This window comes from Miniopterus natalensis, chromosome 13, assembly GCF_054644295.1.
Source record: "Miniopterus natalensis isolate mMinNat1 chromosome 13, mMinNat1.hap1, whole genome shotgun sequence".
In the NCBI taxonomy this organism is placed as follows: Eukaryota; Metazoa; Chordata; class Mammalia; order Chiroptera; family Miniopteridae; genus Miniopterus; species Miniopterus natalensis.
This window is the reverse complement of record NC_142093.1, coordinates 11,093,648-11,116,078: the sequence shown is the minus strand read 5'-3', so window position 1 is coordinate 11,116,078 and position 22,431 is coordinate 11,093,648. Positions and strand designations below refer to the sequence as shown.

Here is a 22,431-nt window from a genome sequence, read left to right as displayed (position 1 = left end):
TCACCTCTCCCTGTTTTGTTGTAGGCCCTGACCTTCCTGACCAGAAATGAAATCCTGTGGTGAGTAAAGGGGCCCCTTTTCCCTCCCCCTGAGCTGGGATCCTGCCCGGGTCCCTGCCAGGTGCTCTGTGGTCCCTGCTCAGAGCCACAGAGCCCTGGAGATGAGGCTGCACAGAGCAGGCAGAGACCCCAGGCCCAAGGGTTTGAGGTGATTCCCAGGCCCGACTAGGGATGAGTAAAACGTCAGGCTTTAGGCTGCTGGGGGATCCAAGGCAGGTTTCTTCATAGAATCGCAGAGGTGGACGGGGCCTCCATGGGGTAATGAGGAAATGGAGAAAGGACTCAGGAAACAGGCCTGAAGCCTGTTTGGACCATTTCCTGGCTGGGTAACCTTGGTGTGCTAACTGAATCTCTCTTGGCAACCCCCCCTTCAGCGCCTGGTATGTGGCAGACACTGTGACTGCACTGGGGGGTAAGGGTGAGCGTGCCGTCCCTGCTCTCGGGCAGGTTTCTGTCCAGTGGGGAAGGCTCCAGGCCAAAGGCACCCATCACGATAACCCCACGTGGGATCCCAGAGGAGTGGAAGGCGTGAGAGATGGGTGAGTGCCCAGCCCAAGCCAGGTGCTCAACAAAAACTTGTTAGATGAATAAATGAGCTCACTAAGGCATGGGGTGGGGTGAGGCTGGAGGAAAGACCACTCTCAGACCCTCAGGACTGGGACCCTCTCCCCTCATTGTCTCTGCTGGCACTCATTCTCCCCCGCTGTGCTGTCTGGCCTGAAAGCCTCACTTCCCACTCAGAGTCCCAGAGGCCAGTGACTTGGCCACAAGCACGAGACTCCCCAGGCACGAATGGGGACTGAGTGAAGGCCAGGACACAGGGTGCTGTGGAGACCAGGGCCAGTCACGGGGCTATATTATTTTCCTTTGAAAATTAAAATCCATTCATTGTTTTAAATATAGAAAAAAATATGACAAAACTCCCAATGACTCATATCCTACTACCCTACTGAGATTTTCTAAAAAGTAACTCTTGAGTAAAAATAAGATAGAATTTTAAAACATAATATGTGAGCATGGCTAGAAAATTCGAATAGCATAGAAAGTTCTAAATGAAAAGTAAATGCTTCCCTCCAGTTTTCCCAGGCCTTGTCCCCAAAGGTAGCCACTGCTCAGTCAGGTTCTCATTTAGCCTTCCAGGAGAATCTTTCCTAGAGAGACCTATATATAATGCCTTCAAAAGCTGTATCCCATTCATACTATAGCATTTACCCTTTATGGTGTAGCATTCATACACTCCTGGATCTTTTTTTTAAGTTTTCATCTTGGCTGGTTTTACTTAAAATGCATGAGCTCTGCCTCATTTCAATGGCTATGGAGCTTTCCTTCTACAGAAGAACCACAATTCATTTTACCAACCCCCTGTAATGCACATGTAAGTTGTTTATGGTTTTCAGTTTTACAAATAATGTTATATTAAACATTTATTCACAAAGAGCTTATCCAAAAGGTGAGAATCAATCCATCAGAGAAATTTGTAGCCACTGAAAGGGAGACTTTGCCAGCCTCTAGGCCCTGTCCTGGCCATTCCTGGAACACTAGAAGGTCAGCAGATGGGGTGGTGACAGGCTTGCTTCCTGGAAACAGAAGTCCTGGATCCTCGGCTCTGTCACCTCCTAGCTGTGTGACTGTGGGTGAGTTTCCTACCTTTGCTGAGCCTCAGTTTCCACAGTCATAAAAAAAGTGAGATACAAGAGTAGTGGAACCTACCCTCACGTGGTTGTTATCAAGACATTAGATGATCTAACTCACGATGGGCCAGAGCAGCACCCGGCACAGGGTCAGGCTCAGTGTGCTCATTGTTACTTTCATGGTGTTTTCATCCCCTTTGACAAGGAAACCAGCTCAGAGAAATGACTTACCCAAGTCACACACCTTGGAAGTAGCCGACCATGGGACTAAATGTTTAAAGGCTAAAGATAAGGCTATTTATAAATTAGCTGCAGGCTGTCCCATGGACAAAGGACTAGTGACCCCATGGCTCAGGTCACCAAGCCCATGATGGGCCTAGGGAACGGAAATCGAGGCCTGCACTGGAGCTGTGTTCTCAGTCCTGCCTATACCGGAGAGACATGTGAGTTTATAGAACCTATAGGTGCCTGGGCCATACCCAGGCCTTAGATGAAAATCTCCAGGGGTGGACATGGTTCCTTTCACAAGCCCTCTACTGACCCACTTGAAATGACCCACTTGAAAACCACTAAATTAGAGGATCTATCACAGAGGCAAGGGGTGAACAGAGAGAGGTACAGAAACTGTCATAGAATGCCTGAACTGGAGGGGGTGGGGATCACCGAGACTCATACAGGAGAAACTGAGGCCCGAGAGGGGTTGTGGCAGGTTCAAGGTGCCCCAAGGGTGCACAGTGGAGCTGGTCCCCTCCTCTCCGAGGGCAGACAGCCCCTCCCTGTGTCTGGGCTAGGTGTGCAGAGAGCCACAGCCTGCGCTGCAGGATTTCTGGCAGGCTGAGTGTGTGAGTTTTTTAAATGGCTTTGACTTTGAGTCCATTAGTGATTAATTCAGGGCTCCACTTAGAGCCGGCTGATCCATATTTGGAGGAGGAGAACATTCTGTGGCAGCTAAGATGCGGCCACGATTCATGTGCGGGCAGCCTACTCACCCTGTGGCCTGGGAAGGCATGAAATCCGGGCAGCGCCCTCCCCACAGCACCCCTTCCCCAGAAGGCTCTCCAGAGGGGTGGGGCTGGGAGTGCCTCACCTAGGTGGGGAGGAACACTTTAGGGGTGGGCGGCAGAGCCCAAAGAATCTGGTTTAGTGTTCAGACCCCACTCCATCTCTTCCAAGCTGTCTGACCTTGGGCACAACCCTTAAACTCTCTGTGCCTCAGTTTACCCATCTATAGAAATGATCACTCCTATGCCGCTCCCAGGGTTGTTGGGAAGATTCAATGAGACAATGGGCTTGAGTGCACCCAGCACATGGCACTTGGTAAACAAGAAGAGGGCTTTAGGGGCAGGAGAGGTTCCTTCTGTCTCCCTCCGCCATCCTGACACCTCTGGGCTCCTGAGGAAAGAACCAGGGTGTCTGCAGCTCTGGCTTTCACTCTTACCACTGTGTGACCTTAGGCAAGTTACTTTCCTCCTGGAGCCTCAGTTTCCTCATCTATAATTAGGGATAATGGTCCTATCCTGTAAGACTGTTATGCAGGGTCTATGAAAAATGTTCCTGAGAGTCGGCAGCATGCGGCAGGCACTCCCAGTGGGAAACCCGGATGGGGGGCAGGGGGAGAAGTCTGCCCTGAGCACTAGCCAAATGGGTACATTGCCTCAGAGAGTTCTTAAAAATTAATAAAATTTACTGAAAGTCAGTTTGCTTTTTATGATCACCGCCCCCCTGCAGTTCTAACAATAACAGTGATAAAAATACTCCTCTGGGCTGGGGCAGATGACTCCCATGGCCCCCTTCCCCTGCAGGATGACTCTCCTGCTTGTGTATTTCAGTTCCCCCCAGTGCTTTCCTGGGGAGTTCTCCCCCCACCCATCCCACAGCCCGCTTTTCGGCTCCCTCCCAAACTTGTCCCCCATGGTGTGCTGGGTGCACTGGAGCCTCAAGGATGTTTCTGGAAGGGTGGGATGATTTATAACTGCTTTTTCTGTGTCAATCAGTCCTGAGTCCCTTTCCTCCAAAGAGCACAGTGGGGGGGGGGGGTCCTTGCTGGCCTCTACTCCCCAGCCCATCACGTCTCTCTTCTCAGCATCCACGACACCTTCCTGAAGCTCTGCCCTCCTGGGAAGTACTACAAGGAGGCGACCCTGACCATAGACCAGGTCAGCTCCCTGCCGGCCCTGAGGGTGAGTCCAGGACGGTGGGGAAGGCTGGGGGGTGCCACTGGGACCTGCTGCGGAGGGGCTGAAAGTGCTGCTCTGGGTTCCTCCGGGGAAGTGGGTGGAGCGGAGGGCATGGCTGGCAGTTCCCCGTGCTCCCCACGGTGCCCTGCACTCAACAGGCTGCTCTCCCTGAGCTGTCGGCGCCCCCCACTCCCAATCTTTTAGGGACCATCCTCAAGCCTTTGTCCCTTTTGTGAATAGACAGACCTTGCCCTTCCCCCAGAGGTGCACAATAAGAGGGCTCTCTAATCACTCCTGAGATTTTAATTAAAATTTGTTCAACGCATGGAGAGGCGATGTCAGGCTAACAAATCACAGTGGTGTCGGGCTTCCGGATTTTTCATTCAGATCTCGGTGGAAAAATGCTTTGAATTTGTCACTGTGCAATAGGACCCATCTTCATTTCTGTCTGGAATAAGGTGCACTCTGAGAGCTATGGGCACCTCTCAGAAGGGGGCAGGGACCTGGGGGGAAGGTACCCTGAGGGAGAGACCACATGGGTGGAGGGGACACACATTGAATAAGGGCTACAAAGTGACAGATCTCCGTCAGAGACAGAGAAAGAGCACAGAGCTCGGGCTTGACATAGAGGCAGGAACAGAGAAGACGAAGAAATGGGCAGGGGTGTGGAGGGTGGCCCACACTTGGGTATCCAAAGGAGGCCGGCCTACGTGCGTCGGAGCCCTCCTTGCCTCCCTGGTCTGTGGTTCTGACCTGGGGTGTGGTCTTACTCTCTTCTGTGTCATCCGTCACACTGTGTCCCAGACTTCGGACTTTCATAGTCAATGAAATCCCCCCCACCCCTGCCCCAATTCGTTTTTTGAGGAAGGACTAACTAGAGATGTCAACTTTCCAATTTTGCCAAGTAAGGACATTAAAAAATATGTCACTCACCTCATCATCATTTTATGTTTGAACATGTTCATTTTAGAACAGAAATGGAAGAAGGTTCTAATCCTGGAAGCAGGAACGGTGCTTTCTGCTCACATCCCACTCTATCCTATTTTTCTCCCTTTCTTACTGGTTGTCAAGACCTTTGTCACTGACCACCACTGGCCCACAGATTACTTTTGGGGGTTTAGATCTAGGACTAAAATCCCCCTCTGTGTCTTTCCAATCCCGGGTGAAGCAGAAGACTTGCTTCCCAAGTGAGCAAGGAGAGCCTGCCGGGAGGTGGGGGCCCGAGTGTCCCTGTGTTCTCTGAGGCCCCAAGGACGGGAGCTGAGCTGCGTGACTCACACTGCCCAGAACACATCTCTGGAAAAGGCTTAAAGAATGGGGCCCCAGGGAGCTCCAGGCACGGCTGTAACTTGGCTCAGGGGCTTGAGTGGTCTGGGAAGAAAGCTCTGTTTTCTTAACTTGGTTTCACTCGTGGAGAAAGTGGGTTGGTTGGCTGGTTAATATTGGGAAGGGTCTGCCCTTCAGCAGAGAGCAGGGGAGAGAGCGGCCTGGGCAGCAGAGGGTAGTGGGGAAGCCTGATGCCAATGCCCTGCCTCTTCCACTCAGAAGCTTTCTGTTTTCTCTTTGCTGCTCTATTTGGTGTATTTAAAAGTAAATTAGTTCAGTGTTTCTGTTCTTGTAAATAACAATCTCGCTTTCTGTAAACATAATGAGTAGTGGTGTGGTGTGACCCGGGTTTCTAATTTCCGGGCCCAGAACTGTGGGTGGCAGGACCTGTGGGAAGATCTCAGGGTCTCAGATCGGGGCTGCTGGAAGCTTGCACACTGAACAGGGCCACTGCTCTCCTCTGGCCTCTTCCCCCCTCCCACCCTGGGGTTCCTGCAGGTGGGTGGTCTGCGCACAGCTGGCCCCTACTACATCCTATCCCAGCATCAACTCTGAAAACATGGAGTGATTTGGAAACCTGCCTGACTGAGGTGTCAGGAGGCACTCCAGGTGTGGCTCCTGAGGTTTTAGCTCCATCTCAGTTATTTTCTGTCCCCAGTTTTTCTGAGCCTTTCTGAAGCCTACTTACAGGCTGGGCCTATCAGCTTAGAATAGCTTGCGAAGAACTCACTCTCAAGGCTTTCAGCAATGAGAAGTCCTCATGTTTATTCAAGAAATCACCAAGGAGGGGCAGGGATGGGAATGCATTTCTTTAAAGGTTCTTTAAAATTGATTTTTAGAGAGAGAGGGAGAGAAAGGGAGAGAGAGAAACACCAATGTGAGAGCAATACATCTATCTGCTGCCTCCTGCACACCCCCTACCGGGACCAAGCCCGAAAAAACCCCAGCAAGTGCCCTGACCAGGAATCAAACCAGCAACCTTTTGGTGCACAGGAGACACCCAACCAGCTGAGCCACACCAGCAGGGTGGGAATGTGTTTTTAAATTATTATTATTATTATTTTCGTTTTTAAATCAAAATTATTCATGCATGCCAAGAGTCAAGTTGCTGTGTGTGGGTTACCCTCATCTCCCTTCTCTGGAAGCAACAATTTTCAGCTCTTAGCTGATTCTTGTTATTTGCCTCCAAAGGGCACACTTATATTGCTCGTTCTTAATATCTCAGCCTTGGACTTCCTCTTAGAGAAGAGGTTTAGCTCTCCCCCCACCCCATACTCATCCTATACATCATTCCCGCCCCCTGCCCTCCCAATAGAGTTATATAATAATTTGGGTTAGATCAATATTCATTGTTACATTATTACGACTGCATACACTATTCAGAGCTGAGCCATGAAATAAGCTATGCTTTTTTCCCCCCTTTCTGCACATTTTGTTGTTGTTGCCTTTCCCGGTGTAATCACTGTTTTTGCTTAGTTTTCTACGTTATCATTAAGTTGACACCAAGCCTCTGCCAATCATCTGAATCTCCTCTAAAGGCGTTCAGAAGTGAGACATTTTTTATACATTCCATTTTCTTGGCAAGTTTTCTCTTGGAGCCTTCAGGCCTGCTCGAATCAGGACTGGGTTGCCTGCTAAGCCTGGTACATGTTGTCACTCCAGGATCTCCTATCACAATCACCCAGATTCTTTTCACCTGTCCCTTGGATCTGCCATTTCCATTCTTCCTCTCTCTCTGTTTACTCCCTTGTTTTGCTGGAGCACATTCTCTAATAGCTTCCTAATAAAGGGTGCATGGAGGTAAATGCTCTGACACCTTACATACCTGAAAATGTCTTTTTCTCCCCTCACTCTTAATTGAGAGCTTAGAGGAAATTGAATTATAGGCTGGATATCAATTTTCTTCAGAATTTGGAAAGCATTACTCTATTGCATTTAAGCTTTTGCTGTTGTTATTGAGAAGTTTCCTGATTTTTTTGTGTGTAGCCTGTTTGTTTTTCTTTCTGGGAACTTTTATGCTCTTTGCTTTGACCCCTACTATTCTGAATTACAAACAATGTGAGTTAGTGTGGATCCTTTTCTCCATGTACTGGGCACACTGAAGACCCATTTGGTGGAAACTCCTTCAGTTCAAGGACATTTCTATGAATTATTCCTTTGATAATTTCTCCCCTTTGTTTCCTTTGTTCTCCTTTCTGGAACTCTAACATCCTGATGTTGCACATCCTGGGTTGGTCCTTTACTTTTCCTCTCTTCTCTCTACCTTTCATCTTCCTCTCTTGGTTCTTCTTCCTGAGAACTTTCCTCAACTTTATCTCCAACTCTAATTTGGTTTTTCACTTTTGCGATCATGCTTTTGATTTCCAAGAGCTCAGTTTTATTCTTTGTTTATTCCTTTTTTTAAATAGTATCCTCTCTTCTTTTCCTGGAGGCAGTATTTTCTCCGACCTTTTCTCCAAATTCTTTTTCCCACTAGCTGGTTTGGGTCTCTGTCTTTCCTGCCAGAGGCCTTCCTGGGATATCTGGTAACTGTCTTCTCATCATTAGAGTGGGGGGTGGGTGCTAAAAAGCTGTTTCAAAGCTCAAGTCCTTGGGTGGGGTTTATCGACTGGGGCTGTCCTTGAGAGTGAGCTGAAGGGGCCAGTTCTTGGGGACACTCTAGAGAAGATGGGAGTGAAGTTCTGGCTGCCAGTATTCTGGAGCTGAGTCTGGGAATAGGGCTGGTGGAGTCTCAGACTGCAGCATGCATGTATTTATTTAACCTCCAGTTCTCAACTGTGGTTGACATCCCCAGAGCAGAAAACCTGTTGCACTCGTCCCAGAGAACAACCCTCCAATCTTCTGTGGGGGCTGGGTAGGGGCAGTCACCCCACAATGTCAAGTAGGGGGGAAGTCTGTAACTCCAGCTGCCTTTCAAGACTTTCAGTCTGTCCTCTTTTTAGCCGACCTCTATTTCCAGCAAGACCTGTACTGTCAGTTCCAGAGCCTTTAGAGGATTCTGGGATGTGGAACAGGTTGATACTCCACTTTCCCCATTGCGGGCTCAGGGACCTGCTCTCTTGTGCCTGCTGGGTCAGTCACCGCTCATTCATCTGCTTTCCTCGAGTGTCACTGTGTCATGCTGCTGTTCTCTTGCGTTCTCTCTGCTTTTGTAGGTCAAGCCTCTAAAGGCTCCCTTTACTTTAGTCTTACTGGGTGTCAGAGGGAACGGAAATAGATGCGAGTGCTCAATCTGTCGTCTTCCTGAGGAGAAACACCTGCATCCCTGGAGTTCAGTAAACATCTCAGAAGCACCCTCTCCTCATCGCTGCCGTCTCAGGATCCTCCACACACACAGCAGCTGCCCCACACTGTCCTCTTGTGCTTTCCACTCCCAACTTCCCAAACACCCTGCTTGGCTGCTGTCCTCACAGCCTTGCTCCCATGCTGACCCGTCCCCACACCACACCCCAGCCCAGCCAGGCTGCTCTGGGAGCCCCTCCTTCCCCCAAGGACCCCTGGGAAATGGCATTGCTTGTCCTGTTGATTATCAGAGGGAAATTCCCATGGATAAGAGACATTTTTTAGAGGCTGATGAATAGGGGTCCCACACCTGGTTCTCATTCATTCACCCTGTAAGTTGTTACTGTGTACTTCCTATGTGTTGAGCACCGATTGAGGTTTTGTGGGTTTATGAGGCCTTTTCTCAGGAAATTTGGGGTTAAGAACAAATGGGAGAATCGCAAACCTTGGGGCCTTACAGCGATGATTCTTGACTCCACTGCCAAATGCTGGAGCCTAGGGATGCTCACCCAGGCTACCTGGAGGACACCATCCCTCCTAGAGAGACCCAGCTGAGACACCTTGGTCATGCTCTGTCAGCGTACCCCCCCCCCCATTTTAGGATGCTGAGTGGCTTCTGGGGCAGCCAGGCAGGACTGGGAACAGCACCCCTCCCTGAAGGCCCCAGAAGGACCTCCCTAGTGGTCCGCCTGCTGGGCCAGGCCAGTGCTTAGCCTCCCGGCACCTACACTAACTCCCGGCAGCCCTTGGCTGGCTGAGTTATTATCCATGTTGACAGCTGGGGAAGCAGAGGGTCAAAGGGGGTAAGCAATCTGTCCAGTGAAAACTCTGTTATTACAAATGACCGTCCTGCTTCATCTTGCAGAGCCCAGAGCAGAAGGGATCCCAGAGGCCTTGGGGCTCCTGAGCCCCTGTGCCATGGGTGGTGGCACACCTGTCCACCTAAGAAGAGGTTGCAGTGGGAAGGGAGGCAGCACCCGGACTCCAGGGGTGTTCCTGTGCATTTTTTTATCAACTTTGTCAGAGTCTTTTCAAGGCCACCTCTTCACTACACTTCCCAAGAGTGGACAGGCCTTTACAGATGAAGAAACTGAGGCCCAAAGATGGGACATGATCATACAAGGTGACAGGGCCTATCAGAGGCTGAGCTGAGATGGAACCCAGGCTCCCCTCTGCAGCCTAAGCTGCTTCTGCTCCCATCGCATCCTGAGGAAACTCTGAGGTTTGTTCCCTGTGAGGAGCCGGCCTGCTCACTCCTGACATTCACCTCTTGGCTCCCATGAGCTCAGGGCGGCCCTCTGAGCACATCACATTCAGCCAGTGGGCGTAGAATTGAGCACGCAGGGAAAGCAGAGTGCTGGGAGGGGTATCTTTGATCACCTATAGCCCAGACTAGGACAGCTGGCTCCAGTGATAATCCTCATGCTGTATTTAGGCCACCGCCTGGGCCCCTCCCTCACCCTCAGATACTCTCCATGGCTTGCTAAAAATAGAAGCAGATTTCATGGTTACAGCAATTCTGCTTTCCAGCCCCAAATGTCCTGTGCCATTAGTCATGTGCTTCTTGGTTGCAAGCCCTGTTCATGCTCCGCCCCATTTGATTCTCACAGCAGGTCTGTAAAGCACAGTGGTGTTTCCCCACTGACAGACAAGTAAACTGAGTCCATGAAAAGTTAACTGTTCTATGCAAAGCCACAGAACTGCAAAAACACGTTTGCACCCAAGACCTTCTCTTTCTTCTCCATCTTCTGGGGAAGATTGGAAGGTCACCAAGCAGGCGACGAATGCATGCATACATGTCTATGTGTGTGTACAGGTATGTAGCAGGGGGAGGAAGGAAAAAAGGAAAGATGTGGCCTGGGCAGTTGGTGATTGAGGGGAAATAGCTTTTCCCATCTTTAGCTGGGACATCCACCCGAGCCCCACCCTTGGGTGGCAGATCACATATATGTGGCTCCTGTTTTTTGGGGAGGCCTGTACTTAGATCCAGCTCATTTTGGGAGAGCCCCTCTCAGAGCCCAGCCTCTCAGACTTCTGTGGCAGGCCTGGGAATTGTCTGATTCCCAAGCCCCCAAGCCAGGCCCCACCCCTAGTGCCCAGACTCCTGAGTGGGACAAATGTTCCACTGAGAAATGAGAGAGCAAAGGGTGAGCCTCCCAGGCTCCCACACCCAGGCGCCACCTCACAGGGCCTGAGGCCACGCAGAGCCTTTCATCCCACTGAAGAGAAGCATGCTGGCTCTTAGAGCCCCCACCCCAGGATACTAGGGCTGACCCAGCATTTCCCCAAATGGAGCTGGTGACTTCAGCTCCCTCACCCAGGGCTGCAGGCATGGCCATCTCAGTCGTCAGCTGGCCTTGTCCCACCCTCCCAGCCTGCCCTGCATCCGTGCTGAAATGTCACACACACATCATCTCATTTAATCCTCAAAGTAACCCATCGAGGAGGGAGTTATTATCCTTGTTCGCAGCTGGGGAGCAGAGGATCAAAGGGGTTAAGCAACTCATCCACATCACACAGCTGATGAAAGGCAGCAGAGTCTCAACCTCCAGCACCCCCCAACTGGGAGGGTCCCCAATTCCCTGATGCAGAGTCAGAGCTGGGAGGGCAATTTGGCAGCTGGCTCACTCCCCGCATTTTCAAGCATCATTAGATCTTTTTCTGACAACTTCATCAGTTAGCAGGGCTCAGAATTGGCAAAAATCCTTATTTAGACATTCAGCCAAAGAATTAAGAAGTGGTTGGTTTCAGAAAAAGCTCAGTGATGTAGGATGCAGTGTTTGCTCTGGGCTGAGCAGTCAGCAGCGGAGAGATGGGGTCTGGCCTCTAGCCTTGGCTGCGCCACTGAGTCAGCGGCCTTGAGCACATTGCTGCTCTTCTCCGGGCCTCGGTTTCCCCATCGTCCAGGTGTGTCATGCCTCCCAGACAGGTAGTTAGGGAAGCCTGGAAAGCGAGGAAGAGCTCTGGGTTTCTAGTTTTAGTTTTTCCCTCCTCTGGCTGAGTGGTCTTGGGCCAATTCCTTCCTTTTTCTTGGTCCCAACTTTCTATCTGGACCAAGGGCAAGGCACAGATGCCCTGTGGCTCTAAGCTGGGACGATGGGGATGAAGGGAGTCTGAAGGGATGGCCAAGGTCAGCCTCCTCACCCAGTGCATCCTGGGTGGGAGATTCTGTACCCTGCAGTGGCTGTCTATGCGTGGTGCCTCTGGAAGGGGGCGATGCGTAAGGACTCCCCACTACTTGCCTGGTGCAACTTGCTCAACCCATATTTCACATTGCTGTGTGGGAGCAGGAACTGAAGAGGTGTTTTGTTTTCATTTGTACAGAGCTTGAGCATTCCCCTGCTGCCTCATATGTCATATCTTAATCAGACCCTCTCATCGACCTCGGAAAGTAGCTCTGTTATTGACTTTGGCTCACAGGGGGGAACATTCAGGCCCGGAGTAACTAAGTGACCTGCCCACAGTCACCCAGTTGGTACCCGGCAAGGGCCAGAGTCAAACCAGGACCATTAACCACAAGTCCAGCTCTCCTTGCTTCTTACCATGCTCCTCACTTCCTGGGAGGTATTTCTCATTCAGCCAAGTCCATGCAGCCCTTTAATTGCTTTTGTCAGTGATTCATGATTTCTCTGAAAGCTCCCAGGAGCACAACGCAACACCCTTGCTTGGAGCACCTGGGAGGCAGTTTGGCGTTGTGGGAGGAGTGGGCTCTGGAACCAGGTGGACCTGAGTCTGGATGCTGAGGGGTAGGTCACTCAACTCCTCAGGGCCTTGGTTTCCTTACCCTTAAGACGGGAATGACAAGTCTCCTTTCCCAGGCTGCCCTAGGATTCAGTGAGACGGGTGGCCCAGCTCTCCCTAGGTACGCACATCACCCATTGCTCCTCCTGGTGAGAGGTACCTGGGACGCAAGGAGCGAATGGCCAGCCCTGGTGCTGGTTGAGCAAAGGGAGGCTTTGGCTGATGGACAGATTGCCTGGTGGCAGAGCCGGCAGTGAAGGGCTGGGCTCCCTCGGTGCGGTGGCTCCACTGGGCTCTGCCCACTGGGAGACGTTCACGTGGCCGAGGTGAGAAGTGAACCCGGGCTTCCTTCCAGGGGTGGAACCACCTCCCCCCCACCGGCTGCACATGACACTGATGGAATCGTTTAAAAGCATTGCTCGCACCCGAATTCCCCAGCGGCATGGAGGGAACAGGCTGTAGAGGGCTTGGGGACATGCTTGTCCAGCACCCTGGGCCCAGTCCTGCGCTCTCAGAGCACAAGATAAACAAACCCCATCTCAGCTCTTCAAGATCCTGGTCCCAAGGGCTCCTCCCAGCTGCTGCCTTGAGGCTTTATTCCACTCGTGTCTCCCGATAACTTCATTTGTGCCCCCAGAGACCTCAGACTTATTTAAAAATAGAAAAATAAACAACATTGTTCTTGAAGGCCCCCTCCCGCCTTGGGGCCTCCTAACGAGGTGCTGGCCGGGCTGGCCGGGGCTCTGTTCCCAGGATTTCGACCCTCTGCAGGCCTCGGGCATGCGCCGCTTCGGCAGGGACAAGGCTCCCCGCAGCTCCAAAGGGCTTCCCAGCGGCATGAGCGGCTGGCATGGGGGGCGGCGTGTGCTGCCTGCCTGGAGCCGTGGGCCACTGGGGCTCTGCACAGCTGGGGTGCAGGGACATGTTCACTCAGGCCCCGGAAGGGCAGGCCAGGTCCAGCACAGGCCCCACCACAGAGAGACCTGCCAGGGACCCTCCCCTCCTCTTAGCTCTGGCCTCAGCCCCTAACAGAGTCACAGGCCCCTTCTGTGTGCTGGGCTTGGACGAGGCCTCCAGGACTCAGCCCCTCAAGTCTCCCAGGCTCCTCAAGCTTGCTGTTGAAAGTCCTGGACTGGAGTTTGCAGTTTGTATGACCTCAGTTTTCCCCACCTGAAAAATGGACCTAATTAGCCCAGCTGGTGTGGCTCAGTAGTTGACCATCAATCCATGTGCTAAGAGGTTACAGTTCGATTCCCGGTTAGGGGACATACCCGGTTGCAGGCTCAATCCCCAGTAGGGGGCATGCAGGAGGCAGCCAGTAGATGTTTCTCTCTCATCCATGTTTCTATATCTCTCTCCCTTCCTCTCTTTCTAAAAATCGATAATAATAAATGGACCTAGTCATAGCAGCCCTGCCTACCTCAGAGGGTTTTTCTGAAGACTAGGTGAGAATGGGTGTGACAAAGCTAAAATGCTGCGGGCAGGAGAATGGGATTTGGGGCAGCATTCATAGAGGAACAATAGCATGTGGCTACCCACTTAGGAATGTATTTGGAGAGGTATAGACCCAAACCAGGAGATGAACTGGAGCCTTCTTCCAGGGAACTTGCATTTTCACTGAGCATTTCCTGCCAGGCCATACAGGAGAGGCGCATCGCCAGCCCCTCACTGGGTCTGGGAGCCAAGGCCAGCTCTGCCTGGGGCCCAGCCTTTGGTGTGCAGATTACAAAGCAGAAGAGCAGCAACAACTCTTGCTTCCCACCCTCTAGGAAGAAAGCTTGTTTGCTTGCTTAGCGGATTGTTTCTGGAGTGTACTTTTTTTTTAAACTTGGTTTTTATTTATTGTTAAAATAGCATGTCAGCATTAAAATACATTTTCTAAAAGTAATTCTTTAGCACCCAGCCACCCTAACAGAAGTTGTCATTTCTTATTTTCTTTGGCCACTTTTCCCCCCGAGGCACTATTTATTTTACATCACTGTAGACAGAAATATAATTTTATTTTGTGCTTTTTTTCCCCATTAGGCATAAATGTTCCTTCACATTGCTACATAGTCTGTGTAATTATCATTTTATGGTTGCATAATTGCATTGAGTTCTGATTTTCTAAACCATCCTCTCATTGCTGGACATTAGCATGGTTTCCGGTTTGGGATTATTATTTTTTGCTACTACAAATAATTTCCCAATAAACATCCTAATGTATTATTTTCTTCATTTAAAAAATGCTTTTTCTTAGTTTAGATTTCCAGGTTTTCCCTGGAGGCATTAGGAAGATAGGCCTGTTCATTCCAGGAATCTGAACTATGTAACTATTAAACGATAATAATACTGACTATGTAGCAACATGGAAAAATATTTATGTCTCAAGGGGAGTAAAAAGCACACAATTTAAAAACCTGGGCTCCTAAATATCCTTAATCCAAGTCAATGATAAAAGATAGAGACACAGCACTAGAGACCTTTCTCCAAGTTGACACAGACGCATAAAGGTCACTCTGCATGTGGTTTTGCACATCGTGGTCCAATCCGTTTTCTCCATCGTCCATGAGGGTGTTGCTCAAGCACTTCCCCAGATGTGCTGCTCTCTCAGCATCTCCTGCTGACTTTGGGATCGGCCCCAGCTCCAGGTCTCCACCTCGTCTAGCAGGTGCCATCCTGGAGGGAGCAGCCGTGGACCGGGGTGCAGAACTCCATCCACATCACTCCTGTGACCCAGCATTTGCTCACCTCACCCCCCCCAATGCCAGGACTCACGGGACATTTTTCACTCTTGCCCTTGGCCCTCCTTGAGCTGGCGTCGGCACCAGTCATAGCACGTTCCTTGGCACTCAGCCTGGACCTGCCTGCTGTCCCAAGAGCTAGACACCTCCGTGCGCATTTTTTTCTCTTCCCATTTTGACGCAGCCTCTTCCTGGAACACACTCCGTGCAAAGAGCTCAGGTTTGAGGGTCAGACAGATCTGGGATCAAGTTCCTGGGCTTTTTCTTATTTGGTTCTTTAACCTCTCTGCTCCTTGCTTTTCTTCTATGCAGTGAACTTACTGATACCTACTGTTTGGGTTGGCATGAAGAATAAATGGGATAATGCGCGCGACTGTGGCTGGCACGGCACCGGATGGACAGAGTGTTTAAGGAGCACCCATCTCTCCCCTTCCTGCCCGCCCCCCTTGGGCCCGAGGGAAGGTATGAATCAAGTGTGATGCTGGCGGCCTGGGCCCCGGTGGGCGCTCACCAGATGCCTAGGTAATGATGAGTCGTGGCTGGCTGGTGGGGCCCTTAGCAGTCACAGGCAGCCTGTTGGGGCTGGGGCCATGTTCCCAGGTTCAGGGGACAGCGAGGAATAGGAAGTTGGGGGTTTCAAATGTTCAGTTGCCTAAAATGCTGGGGAGTGAAACAATAAAGGACCTTTGAATTGCTTCGTTCAGTTTGCAGTGTGCAGAGTCACTGGGAGGGAGAGAGAGAAACGGTGGTGGAGGCCCCATGGTGTGTGTGTCCATTTCAGTTTATATCAGTTGATTCAAAGTGAAACACGAAATAGATCAACTGTTGTTGCTTAGATGTGTTGATAAAAGAGAAATCGTCTCGAGGCAAAGATATACATCCTACAGAGTTCACAGGGGAGCATGTTCCCAGGGGGCCCCCCCGGTGGGTGTCCCCACACAGCTGCAAAGCAGCCGGGACACCGTCTGAGAACCCCTCCTGCTTACAGACAGGAAGGCGGCATGTAAACAGCAGGCAGGGACCAGGAGGGCCCTGCCCCTTCGGGAGAAGCAGGGGAGCTGCCTTCTGGGCAGTTCCCTGAGCTGTCCCATGCCTGGGCTGCCCCTGGTGACCTCATCACGTTAGTCACAGTTTCCTGCTTTGCACAAACGGCCTTTAAAGTACAGGTACAGGTTGTGTTGTAACAGATTTTTTATGGGCTGCTCAGAATGTTGTTTGCATTTTCCACAGAAAAACGTATAAACCGTTGTTAGGTTCCCAGCCTGAGCCAAGAGTCAATGCTGGTCGTGGTGCAACAGCATTAAAAAAAGAGAAAACAACTCATGAGCCCAGTGTACCTGGGGGCCTTCCTGCCCTCCCCAAGTCAGGCTGAAATAGCTGTGATCTGCCTGCAAGCACACAGAGCCCCCCATTCTTCTGTTCTTTTTGAGGGGAGGAGGCTTACAAGGAACAAGGGAGAGGGGCTCTTATGTCTCTCTTATGTCTCATCTCCTGCATATCTGCATCAATTCCTATTAAGCCAAATAAAACTTTACCTTTTCACTGATTTCCACAGAAACTGCACTCATGCCAAGCACTGCACAAATTTTGGTCTGCACTGCTGCAGGCTGGGGAGGGGGTAGGTGGGTCTCAGGAGGGGTCCCCTCTTGGAGCAGTTGCATCTGTCACCTCCTCCCCTCTCCCTCTTCCATCTGTCCTCCTCAGCCCCACCTCCTAGACGGCCCCCACTGCCCCTTCCCTCCTGGGCAGACAGCTCCTCTCTCCGCCCTGGCCTCTGGGAGCAGAGGGTCTTCCTGCTCACTGGACCCAGCTCCCAACATGCAACTTTTTTCTCTTTCTCCCAGTCATTCAACAAAACAACAAAGCCATAGGACTGATCTAGAGAGTCCTTCATTCAACAACAGCACTTTATCTGGGGCTCTGGGAGAAGTGGTTCTCATCAGAATATAGCTAAGGCAGTAAATAGAAGTATTTCCTAAATAAACCTGGCAGAAATCGGAAGAGGGAAGTAAGAGGGGAAACGGTGAAAGGACACGTCGGTAGGAAAGACAGTTTGTCACAGGTGGACAGCTGACTGTGAGCAAGGAGAGAGATCAAAAGAGGGAGGGCTCCATGTGGGTCGAGGTGATGTAACTTGCCCACCTCCACCGGGCCTGGCCTCAGCTGGTGGGATTGGGGGGAAGGGTTGGAAGGGGGGCTAGAGGAAGCTCTGTGAGGTGTCTGTGCAAAACTAATGTTTTTAGGTTGGGAGTTAGCCCTAGGGTGAGGTTAGAGGTTGGTATGTGCTGTACACCACTTCCTGCCCAGCCCGTCCCCACACGTGTCCTGCTGGGTGGGAGGCTGTGTCCTAGAGGAGACAGTGGCAGGGGGCAGAGTGTGTATGCAGCATCTGATGTCATGTCTGCCGCTTGGTAGCTCTGTGACTTAGTGTTGTCTAAGGATTGGCTACATAAAAACCACCCGGGCAGCTTGCAGATTCTTGGGCCCTAACCCTCCAGGTGTTGCTCATCCGCCCAGGGTGGGCATAAGGGATGTGAATTTTGATGGAGGCTCCCTATAAGACTCAGATGCACAGCAGGGGTGCTAGCTTCTCTGTGATGGGCTGTCCTCAGCTGCAAACTGAGGTTATATTCTCACTGTGTCAGCCCCCTTTCACCCTCTTCCCACCAGAGCTGCTCTCCCTGGAGTCCCACGGAGGTTTCACAGGGAGGTGATGCCTCTGGCCACAGTCTGCTGCTGACCCTGAGGAAATGTTGGGCCACAGGTGCCCATTGGTGCGAGAGTTAACATTTCTGCTGCCCGTCGGCAGGCAGGGTGAGCTCCCGGCAGCATGTTGGCCCAGGTAACAACTTTACTTGGGAGCTCCACGCTCTGCCAGTGCCTGGGGGTGCAGCTGATGTTACAGGAGGACAGTGAATTTAGGGTGTGGGATTACTAACTGTAGCTGTGTTTATTTGGGTCCTGCCAGTACCAAGTGTTTTGCAAATATGATCTCATCTGATCCCTATAAACCTCATGAGCAAAGTTATGATTGTACCCATTTTACAGATGGGAAAAAGGAAAGGCTCAAAGATCCGCCCAAGGTCACACAGCTTGTTTCCGTTGTTACTCTTGTTAACCAGGAACTTGAATGTTTAATATGTTGTCAAGCACCATAGAGTTAGTTGATCTCAAGCTGTTACAAATGGGAATGTACAAATGTGAATGGACACTTATCTATAGTGTAAACTTTGTTTTTCCTCTAATAGATGTGATAAACAAGTGAGGGGACAATTGGTCTTTTGGTTCCTTTTATTCTTTCCTGCTTGGGCAAGATGCACTACTGAAACACTGAGATTGTCTAAACCTCGAAAGCTGCAAGACATCCAAATCTTGTAGCTGTCAAATAAAAACATATAATACTGACTTTTTAAGTCTGACTCCAGAGCCTCTGCTCCTTCCACTTGCCACCTACAGCCTCCGAAACACAATGCTAGGCCCCTGGGATGCCCCAGAATTTCAGGCCTGCAGCCCCCTGAGTTCCTTTGTGCTAGCAGGTAGCTCAGGGCAGTAGCAGGTACCTATGGGCCTAGGATTTGGGGAGAGACTGCCCTGGTGGGTCTGAGCCAGGTTCAGGACGCGTGCTCCCATGGATGTTTAATAATATTTAACATTTTTACTGCCTTTCTCCCCTGCTTGTTCCATTAGCAAGCCTCCTCCAGCTGCCGGCAGGACACATCCTCAGCCTGTCCCTGCCAACCCATCTGTCACTAGGAGACAGCTTGCATACGGGCCTCTCTGTTTTTAGACTTCAGGAAGGTGGAACATCTAAAACACAGTGACTCTTTCTTATAAACAACTGGCGAGAAGGGTGCCTCTGGGGCCTGGCCAACAGAGGGAGTGCATTCACCTAAGTGAATTTCTCATCCTCTGTGCTCTCTGTCCCCAACTCCCCTGAAATGGAAACGTCAGGCTTCTCTCCACCTGTGAAGATCACACGGATAATCTGGGCCTTTGAGGGGCGTCAGGGTCCAGGTTAAGCTCCGTGTTGCTCTCCCCTACTTAGCAATCTCATCCATACACGTGAAACCTGGGCAGCCTGGGAGGAGAGGAGAGAGCTGGTGGGCATGTGAAAAAGGGGGAGCATCCTGGTCCAGAGCATCTCCCAGAGTCCCGCCCCATCCTGCCCCCTGCCTGAATCTGCCCTTGGCTCTGACCTTGTCTCTGCCCTCTAGTTGGTTTCTCCATCCAGGCCCTTAGTCAGTGCTACTTTCTGGCTACATTACCCTGTCCTAGCTCTTGTCATTTTGCTTTGCTTGTACTTAATTCAGATATTTCTACCTGCCTGTTTCTGAAGACATTTCTGTGAGTCAGTGCCTGGGCTGTGTCTCATGGAGGACAGAGGGGGCATCACCATCATTTGGGGGCCCCAGTGCCTGGCACACAGGAACTCGTCTGATGTATTTGCTTCATGGACTTGTTCAGGTCATGAGCTTTGCATCTTTCATCCCTAACTGAGGAAGCCGCATCCTTCAGCTCTGATGGTTTGTTCTCTGAGCAGCTGCCAACTGGCAGGGGCATGGGACTCAGGGTAATGCCTTGAACCCTGACTGCTCTGGGTGTGCAGGAATGTGATTTTGAGAAATTTTCTTCGAAAAAATTAATTAAATGCCCAATGGCGTAAGCATGGCACTTTAGACAGAGCACCGAGTTAGGAGTTTGAGCCCTCCTTCTCTGGGCTTTAGTTTCCTCTCTTTGTAAAACAGAGTGGTAATATCTATCCTGCCACCTGCCGGCGAGAGTGCCACAGCCTAACCGACTGCCTTGCACACAGTAGGTTCTCACGCTGGTTGTGTTGAACTGACTGAACTATTCCGACTCAACACTGCCACCTTCTGGTAGAGTTTCTCTAGTGCTGAAGGGTGACTGGGCTTAGGCCCACAACTAGGAATTCCTCCCCCTGAAATCCTGCTCATCTGTTCTTAATTTAGCCCAGAAGCTCCATCTACCTCTGGTTTCCAAACCACTACCCCTGGTGACAAGCTCTTTCATGTCCCCAGGGGCAGACACTTCTTAGGTGCAAGTAGCCCAGGAGCACAGCATTAGAATGGACTCCACCAAATAGACCTGACCCCTCTCTTTCCCCCAGTGAGGAACTCCCACCGAAGGATGGGGGACCTTTCTTTAAATTTAAATAAACATTTAGTCCTTTCTTCTCTAATAAAAGCACTTAATGCTGCTCATTTCCCAGATTTTTATATGCTGTGTTTTCATTTTCATTTAGTTCAAATTATTTTCTAATTTCCTTGTGATTTCTTTGACTTTGAGGGTTTTCAAGATATCTTTCTGTTATTGATTTCTAATTTAATTTTGTTGAGTTCAGGGAACATACTTTGTAAGATTTAAATCCTCTTAAATTTATTGAGACTCAGCAGATGCTCTGTCTTGGTAAATGTTCCAAGTGTGCTTGGGGAAAAAAATGTGTATACTACTGTGTTGGGTGGAATGCTCAGTAAAATGTCAAGTAGCTCAAGTTGGGCTGATAGTCTTTTCAAGTATTTTACATCCCTAATAATTTTATGTTCTTCCCCTTTTATCAATTACTGACAGAGGGATGTTGAAATCTTCAGCCATATATGTGGGTCTCTTTGAAAGAATTTAAAATGAGCAAAAAGGCCTTTATTTACTCACATATTTATAATTTTTGGTGTTCTTTATTCCTTATGTAGATCCAAGTTTCCTTCTGGCATTTTTCTTCTCCCTGAAGAGCTACTTTTAATATATTTTTAGCTCTGATCTGCTGCTGCTGAATTCACTCAGCTTTTGTTTGCCAGGGGGGAAAAATTTTTTTGCCTTTATAGGTTTGAAAGATATTTTTGCTGGGTATAGAACAATAGCATGAGAGCTTTTATTGTTTTGTTTTGTTTTGGAGAGCTAAAGATACTGTGTCATTGTTTTTTGATTGCTTTGTTTCTGACAAAAAAATCTAGTGTCATTTTATCCCCTCCTCACTCCTGAAAAATGTTTTTCTCTCTAGCACTGGTTTTTGGCAATTTGATTATGATGTGGTTTTCTTCAAGTTTCTTCTGCTTTACTTGGGTTCTGTTGAGCTTCTTGAACCTATGGGTTTATAGTTTTTCTCATCAGACCTTTCTCTACTTTTTAAACACATGTAGCATATTTATAATTGTTTCAACATGTGTGCCTGCCCATCCTATCATTTGTATCCTTTGGGGAATCTATCCCTTTAGTTGATTTTTCTACTAGTTGTGGGCGTTGTTTTCCAGATTTTTTGGCACAACTGGCAATATTTTATTGGCTGCTGAACATTGTAAATTTTATATAGTTAGGTGCTTAGTTTTGTTGTATTCATTTAAATGTTATGGAGTTTTGTTTTTGGATGCAGTTCTGTTACTCGAAATGAATTTAATCCTTTTAAGGCTGGCTTTTAAGATTTATTAAGGCAAGTACTGTATATCTTTCTTACATAACCATGGTACATTTATCAAGACTAATAATGTTAAAATTGGTGGAACAAACTAAATTATAAACTTTGTTTGGATTGTATCAGTTTTCTCACTGATGCCCTTTATCTGTTCCAGTATCCACTCCAAGATCCCACATTGCGTCAGTCTTCATGTCTCAGTCTCCTCTAATCTGTGACAGTTTCTCTGTCTTGTCTCTCATGATTTTTTTAGAGAGTGTTTTTGTAGAACACCTCAATTTGGGTCTGTCAAATGTTCTGTTGATTATACTTGGGTTATGGGTTTATGCAATAAATACCACAGAGGTGTAGTGCCCTTCTCATCACATCGTATCAAGGGATACATGATACCAACCTGACTTATTACTGGTGATATTAACCTTGATCACTTAGTTAAGGTGATATTTCCAGGTTTCCCCACTGTGAAGTTACTTAGTAGCTAAAGCTAAAAAATATGTGTACTAGCCCATATATACCATACACCAGTATTTATTTCTGTATCTATTCATCTCTCTATGTATTAAGATACCTATGAGTACATACTGGTGTCTCTGACCAATCCAGCACCAGGTCTAGCCCCCCCTTTACTTATTTATAACATCTTTTTGTGATGATGAGAAACTTGGCTCTTATAATCTGTTATTTTTTTACCTATTTGTTCAACCCCAGTGTCCATGTAGTTTCAGAATTGCAAATGCAGGAGAGAAACAAGACGGCAGCGTAGATAACAGCTGCACCCGTCGCCTCCCGCAACCACATCAAAGTCACAACTAAAATACAGAACCACCAGCACTCAGAGCCTCCTGAAACCTGGCTGAACAGAAGCCCCACAACCAGGGGACTGAAGAAGCACCGAGACTGGCAGGAGGGGCACAGATGCAGGCGGATCGGGGCTGAATCGCAGAGACGCGGCCGCGGGCCCACACCTGGTGCCGCAGTTGAAACCCGGAAGGGAATCTCGGCGGCGGAGTTTTCCCGGAGGAGGGAGGGGTCCCAGACCCACAGCAGGCCCCCAGCCCAGGGCTCCAG

General features: G+C 49.6%; 1 protein-coding gene across 1 annotated transcript in view; it reads left to right on the top strand.

Annotated features, from left to right (window-relative positions):
- Positions 1 to 22,431, top strand: part of CIB4 (calcium and integrin binding family member 4) — a 39,852-nt gene that overhangs the window by 483 nt on the left and 16,938 nt on the right. The window contains exons 2-3 of the mRNA XM_016210183.2: positions 25 to 59; positions 3,774 to 3,870. Coding sequence (XP_016065669.1) covers positions 25 to 59; positions 3,774 to 3,870 — 132 coding nt within the window. The remainder of the gene's footprint in view (positions 1 to 24; positions 60 to 3,773; positions 3,871 to 22,431) is intronic.